This window comes from Aquila chrysaetos, chromosome 12, assembly GCF_900496995.4.
Source record: "Aquila chrysaetos chrysaetos chromosome 12, bAquChr1.4, whole genome shotgun sequence".
NCBI lineage: Eukaryota > Metazoa > Chordata > Aves > Accipitriformes > Accipitridae > Aquila > Aquila chrysaetos.
Window position 1 is genome coordinate 2,566,608 of NC_044015.1, and position 6,953 is coordinate 2,573,560.

Genomic DNA, 6,953 nt, shown 5'->3' on the forward strand with positions numbered 1-6,953 from the left:
CCTCTAAGAAAGAGGCTTATGATTCATGTTCTCCAACAAAATAAGTCAAAGAAAAGTGCTCGTAAACCAAAATACAAAAATGTGTATTCTGTGAAGCCTGAACAAGTACCAGATATTGTCAAGAAATGATATCTGTGATCATAGCTTGCAGGCCCCCCGTAAGGTTTCAAATGAACTGAGTCATTAGAAGTTTATGCACTGGTTAAGAGTTTATCTCCTGTATCTGCTGCTACTTACTGCAATCAGAAAGAACATTTTTTCTCTTCAAATCAATGTCTTTTTACAGTCTAAAAATAAAATGCATACTAGTACCATTCTCTCCATTGCTTCAACCTAGGTGCCCTCTAGAATTCATGAACAATCTGTTCAGCTCTTTCATTCATAAGATAACCTGTAAAAATAGAACAGTAATTTTTAATCTTTATTTGAAATAAGAGGATTTGAGGATTCTTCCCTGCTCCTGTAGTAGTTTGGAAATGCCCTCTGAAAATACAACTAGGTATTAAAACAGTGTTACTATTTGGTAATACATTATGGTCTCCTCCCACAACCTTCTATTGCTTTTTTTTTAATTCCTCTAGCCATTTTCATCCACCTCTGTACTTCTTCAAGGAAGTCTCTCAGGAACATCAATTCTGCAAGGTGGTTTCATCACCTTAAATGGCTCCAGAGGCCTTTGTGCAGCCTTTCAGATACCAGACTCTGTTCAGTAAGCCGGTAATAAGCAGTCAAGAGAGAATGCTAAAATGTTATGTCAACGTTACTAACAGTGGCCTACCTTAAATAGTAGCAAGTGAATCAGCATATGCTAAAACTATTGACTGCTCAGACTCCTCCATCCTCAAAGGCATTTGAACCAGCTGAAAACACAGTGGAAGTGAGACAGCTGCAACAGCCACAATAGGAAGCTGGTTCTATAGGAACCTGAAGTTTAGCTTGAGGCTTAAATTTAGTAACACTTGTTTTTCTTTGGCTCTGTGAAGCCATGCTGTCTCCGAGGAGGAAACAGGACAGACACCGATCTTCAGCACAGGAGCTGTGGGATGAAGCGGTGTAGGAATCTAGTGAAAGGTCCACCCCAGCATTATCCAGTCCAAGTGGATTACTGGGCTTACATATTTTTAAAAGCTATTTTCATAAGGGTTGCCTGTTAACTGTTCCGTTCAGGACTTAACGCTGGAAGACAGCTGTAAGTGATCGGGCCTTGAAACCCCAGCACTTCTGTTTACATGGAGTTTAAATAGAACAAGTATGCAGGTTGTACAGCACAGAGATCTGACAACTGGAGGATTTCGAAATCGTACCAGAGCGGATTTTTGTTCCTCCCTCAGTCACCGGGCAGTTACACTGAAACCGTTAAAAACAGAGCATGAAGAGTGCACACGCTATCAAAAATACATCGAGAAGGTGGCACTCGGAAAAGACCAAGGCACCATCAGACTGCCAACAGGGCAGAAAGTGAAAGCCAAGATGCAGGTCTATCGATCTTTACAAGATAAGCCCAAGAGAACAAACAAAGCAAGGTCAGCTAGGGTGCCTGAGAACAGATTACGGTATGTTCTGGAAGGTAGGAAAGAAATAAGGTTTTACTTATAGGCTTTTTGTATATAAATAGGAGGAGAGTATTGCCACAAAAATAGAAAAGCCAAGGAACTAGACTAAGTCCTGGGATAGCAGCAAAGAAGTGATTGGACTTAAATACTTCAATGTGGTTGGAATCCAATCTTAAATAAAATGCAAGATTAATTTCCAAAATCAGATTGCCTAGTTCTTGGGGGTTTTTTTCTGCTTTATATTTAGGCACGTGTGTCAGAACCTCTGAAAAAGCAGCGCAGCGAGGCTGCGAGCCCTCAATCCTACCACCTGCGCGGCACTGCGGCCGATGACAGCGACAACCGAGGAGTGCCGAACAGGCGGGCAGGATCACCCGTCCGTGCACAAAACCCCTCAGGTTTATACCTCAAGACAACGCGACCCCGGCGGTACTGCTGCTCCCCAACACGCACGTACAGCCCCATGTCATTCACCGCCCTTAAAAAGCGGTTTCACACCCCCCCCCCCCCCACCTCAGCCCAGCCCCGCCCGGCCCGCCCCCGGCCCTGACTGACGGGGCTAGATCCGAGGCGGCCGCCGGTTCTCCCGCCTCACCCGGGACCGGGCCGGGCGAGACCCGAGAGGCCGCACTCACCTGGCTCGTATTTGAGGTAGAGGACGGAGACGATGAAGTAGGCCGTGTCAAAAAGCGGGAAGACGGGAAGGGCGGCGAAGGCGGCCGCCAGCTCCCCGAGCTGCAAGGCTCCCGCCACCTCCATGGCGCCGCGGCAGCGGGCACCGCTGCCGCCCGCCCGCCCGCCCTCCTCCGCCGTTCGGCCCGGACCCGCCTCCAGAGGGACGTCCCGGGGCGCGGCCTGGCGTCTAACGGAGCTGTGGCGGCGGCGGGAGGCGTGACCGGCGCAGCTCAGACCCACGGGGCGGTTCGTTCTCCCGCCGCCGCCGCCGGCGGACAGGGGTCCGGCCGCGGTGGCCCCCCCGCCCCCGTCCGCCTCACACGGTGCCCTGAGGGAGCGCAGGCGCCGCAGCCGGTGCGAGCAGTTCCCGCCTTTTCCGCTTCCGCCGCCGAAGCCGCCGCCATGATCGGGGACCTGCTGCTTTGCGGGTACCGGGGAAGGGGCCAGGGATGGGGGGGCGGCCCGGTTCGGTCCCTCCCGGCCGTGCCTGACGGGTTCTCTCTTGTCTTTTCCTTAGGACGCTGCTGATGAACGCCGGCGCCGTGCTCAACTTCAGGCTGTGAGCGGGCAGGGAGGGAGGGAGGGAGGGTGGGTTTGGGGGGGGGGGGGTCGGTGGGGGTGGTCTTCACCCTACCTCACGGACCTCCCTCCCCTCGCCGACCCGCAGGAGGAAGAGAGACACGGAGGGCTTCGGCGAGGAATCGAGGGAACCCACGACCGGTAACGGAGGGGACCCGGGAACCGCGGAGCGGGTTCTGGGCACAGCCAACCTGCACCCTTAGGCCTGGACTGCCTGTCTGCTCGGGGTTGTCGAAATAGATACAGGAATGGGCGTTTTCTGAAGGAAATTGTTGGTTAAAGCATTTTCAAGGCGCCAAAGTACAAGTTTAACCCCGTTTTGTGTGGATGTTAATTACTCTGTGGCTGGAGTAACTGGTTTACTAAATTGCAACCTAAAATTGTCCTCCGTGATGTTTACGTACAGGCATGCTAAACCTAACTGTTGATCCCAAATTGGTGATTTCAGAAGAAATACAAAAACGCACATTTCCTTCTGCATTTTTGAATGTAGGTGCCTGTGCTACAGAGGTAATGCTCTGCATACAGCCCGATTTCCATTTTGGTGTCCATGCACACGCATTGCTCCTTTGTATCTCTGCTTGCTGGTTAAAAGTGGCAGGAAGGCTGTAAACGACAACAGGGGGCTGTCCTTCCCTAAAATGTGACCCCTTTTTATCATTTATTGTTTATTTTGCCACATGCCCTTATAAGGATGCACTGAACGTAGCACGGATCATACACCTAAAACTTCAACTTTCAGTTTTTTGTTGTCTTGACCTTTTTGTTTGGTTGGTGTTTTTTTCTCCTGTCAGAGTTGCTTATGTTTTTCAGGCAGTGTTGAAAATATGACTTGTCAGTGTGTTAGGTATTTTTCACATCAAGGGCTTCTCCTCTTGATTTTTAGGTGACAATATCAGAGAGTTCTTGCTGAGTCTCAGATATTTTCGAATCTTCATTGCCTTGTGGAACGTCTTCATGATGTTCTGCATGATTGTGTAAGTAACGCCGTGCAACATCTTGTCATTTGTTTATAGGCAGTCATATATGTTGGGATTGTTCTTGCACTTATATTTCTTTTTGGATCTCTTTTTCTCCCACTCTATTGTTCAGTAATTCCTTTTCATTTCACTTGTTTATTTCAATCTTCAAAGAGACATTGGTTGACATCACAGTTTTTTGCTAATGTGGGCACCTGTAGTGCATGAAAACCTTCTCTGCCAGCGTGTGAGTCATTTAGCTGTAGATGTAGTGTTCCTTGTTGTGGGTTGCTAAGATAAAACATCATTTGGGTCAGCATTTCAGTTTAACTTTTGGGATGTTTTTCATTTTGGGGGGGCAAAACCCCACCAAGTAATAGAATGGAATTGGCCTCGAGAACAGTCTCTGGAAATAAGAGGTTTTAGTTCTGATAGACAAGCCAGCAGGCTGCTTTCCTTTCACTATATGGTCTGATGTATGGGGGAGCAAAACCGATGGCCACGCGTGCGCTGGTGGTGTGAGTTTGAAGGGCATTGGCATGACGGTTCACAGTTGCACCCGGTTCTCATCTACTTTTTTCTGTTGCATCCACTAGGTTATTTGGATCTTGAAAGTCATCCACAAACATGTCTGTTAACTTGGAAGAGACTTTTGGCTGGAAACATAACTTTTCTATAAAGTAAAATATTATAATGCTTTCAAAATTCAGCCCTGGGATTGTGGCTTGTTCTTCGGTACAAACTCCTAACATGCTCAAGGGACAGGACACGTTCATCTTCTTCAGCCAGTCGTGTAATAATACGGTGCGTGCTGGTTTGCTTGCTGTCGGGGGGATTGAGCCTTTAGGCCCTTAAGCCAAAATCTTCAAAGTAAAATTATTTCAACTTTACTGAAATAAAGAGAATTTAAAATTGTTTTGCTAGGCTTAGAGTGGGTGCCCAGTATGCGAGGTAGAATTGCAGCACGACTGAAGACCACAGTCTTAAAACTCTGCATTGTTAGTCACTCCCAGCTCTGGATGTGTCTGCTAATGTCACCATTGTCTAGGGTACTTGGAAGTCCTACTGCTCGATTCTCGTTTTTACAAAGTTGAGCAAAGTCTTGGTGTAACTTCTCACTATTCCATTTAGTTTTGTTGGAGAAATAGAAAAGGATGGTTAAGAAAATGGGATTCTGACCTTCTCACTGTTTTTCCAACGAAATGCTTTTTAAATTAAAATCTCAAGGGTTTTTTTCTAAGCAATATGTAAGGGATTTTGAATAGGAACAATAGCAAAAATGATTCTATAAGCCAATGCTAAGGAATAGTTTTGGAATAATCTTGGATTTGGTTGAATAAAGTTGTTCTTATTTAAGGGTAAAATACGTATTTGATGCCGTGTTCATTCTGTTACAGGAGAAATCAACTCGGTATTGGTGCGTTTTGTGAAACTGTAACTAGTCTTGTAATTGTGTCTGGATTCTTGTGTTATTTTTATTTATGTTAAGTTAGCCTCTTTGACCAGAAACTTTTCCCCAGCCTCACCAAGATAATTTAAGAGAGAGTGCAGTGCTGCGTATCTTTTAAATCAAACTGTAAACTATTAGCGGAGCTTCCTCAGCTTCAGTTTCTTTAGCTGTCTGACTGCTGAGGAGGAGAGAGAGGCCTCACTTAAATGATTCTGAGGCTCAGGTTTTAGTGAATACCTTGAATTTTATCTGGACGCAGTGGAGCAGTCAGACACAAGTGTTGGGAACTCACAGCAATTCACTCAAGTCATTGTCTTTTGCGTTAACTGAAGTTTTCATGTTAATGAAACACGAAAGGGGAAGGGTAATTTGAGGGAAGATGCCTTGCTATAATGAACATAGAAAAATGAACGGAGGAAGGGATCCTTCAAGTGTGGTTTGAACTGTCTGGAAATACTTACAATCCTAGGTTAAATTTAAACATATTCCTTTTCTTGTCTGTAATTTCTGTGTTTTATATTTTAACCTCTTCCCAATTCTTTTGAATGAGAAAAAAACCCCAAGTAGCATGCTGCCTTGTCATGGCATCCAAACAAAATCCAGTGCTTTATGTAGTTCTTGGAAAACGTTTTCTCCCTAATTTTCATTAAACCAAGTCTTCCCCTGCAATGTAAAGGGGAGGGGTGGAAGCAACCATCAGCGTCCGTGTGTAGCACATTAGAGGCCCCTGGACTCGGCACCGCAGTGCTGGGGCTCGGGTTTGGACTCGGGGGGGGGGGGGGGGGGGGCTTTAATTCTTACTCGGAAAAAATGGTTGATCCTGTGCAGAACTGACAGTCTGCTTTCTGAGCAATGCTTTGAATACAGTGAATACAGGAAATAGAGGATGATCAGGCTCTCCTGGTAAAGGAACACGGACGATTTTACTGCTCTAAATAGATTACGTGGCCTTAATAGCGTGCTGTCGCCTCCAGATTTCAGTTGTTCACAAGAATAAAAGTCGTTGTTCAGCTCCTATGCGGGTGCTTTAAAAATTACCAGTTAATTTTAAGCTGCTCTTAAATGTTTTGGAAAGTTTCAATGCTGGGCTGAGGGCTTACCCGGCGTGGTGCAGGATGTCTTTCGCCGTCAGTCAGTGAAAACTTTTTGTGGTACGGCTGCTTTTGTACCAAGTCAGTTTTTGTACTCTGAGCTTCTGGAAACCTGACTGGCTTTTCACTTGCGCTTTCTTCTGAATCGAGGAGACAAGTGAGAAGGTAAACATGTCTGCATAAAGAACTACTTGTTCAGGTTTTGTAAGGTTAACTCTTTTTTGTAATGGTTGCCTGACCCGTTATTTTGAAAATAATGGAAATAAAACGTTCTGCCGCTTGGCAAAAACATTCAGTCCCAACACCTTCTTCCAGAACACACTGGGTTTTTCGCGACCGACAGGACCAGGGCCCCTGCCTGCGAGCCTGAAATAAGACACATACCATGGCGTTAGGTCCGCGGTCTCCGAGGGGCGATGCTTTATTTCCCAAATTAATTCACTTCGCCCCTCTCTCCCCACGAGGCTTCATCCCACCACCCGCCCGGGGCGGCCTACTCAGCCCGGGCTGCCCTGTAAGAAGCACCGACGCCCGGCTAACACCGCCGGCAGCCGTTCTCGGGGGCTCGGCGGGGACGCAGGGCTCGCTCCTCTCCCCTCCGAGCCGAACCCGGGGCTCCGGGCTCCGCCGGCCGCCATAATCCCCC

The 6,953-nt window shown here is 47.1% G+C and overlaps 2 protein-coding genes across 3 annotated transcripts in view; one reads left to right on the forward strand and one right to left on the reverse strand.

The window, feature by feature from the left end:
- TMEM38A (transmembrane protein 38A) overlaps window positions 1–2,341 on the reverse strand; it is a 6,710-nt gene extending 4,369 nt beyond the window's left edge. Inside the window, exons 1-2 of one of the 2 annotated variants that reach the window (XM_030032376.2) lie at window positions 2,189–2,339; window positions 313–391 (exon numbers count right to left, since the gene is read on the reverse strand). Coding sequence is in view for 1 of the 2 variants with exons in the window: in XM_030032374.2 (XP_029888234.1) it covers window positions 2,189–2,312 (124 nt within the window). In the remaining variant the exon portion in view is untranslated. Of the gene's footprint in view, window positions 1–312; window positions 392–2,188 lie in introns of both variants that reach the window. The other variant, XM_030032374.2, reaches the window with a different exon arrangement.
- A 60-nt stretch (window positions 2,342–2,401) lies between these two features.
- SMIM7 (small integral membrane protein 7) lies at window positions 2,402–5,130 on the forward strand. Its single transcript, XM_030032377.2, has 5 exons — window positions 2,402–2,656; window positions 2,746–2,787; window positions 2,896–2,948; window positions 3,694–3,784; window positions 4,363–5,130. The coding sequence occupies exons 1-5, from the start codon at window positions 2,631–2,633 to the stop codon at window positions 4,376–4,378; spliced, it is 228 nt and encodes a 75-aa protein (XP_029888237.1). The 5' UTR covers window positions 2,402–2,630; the 3' UTR covers window positions 4,379–5,130.
- The last annotated feature ends 1,823 nt before the right edge of the window (window positions 5,131–6,953 follow it).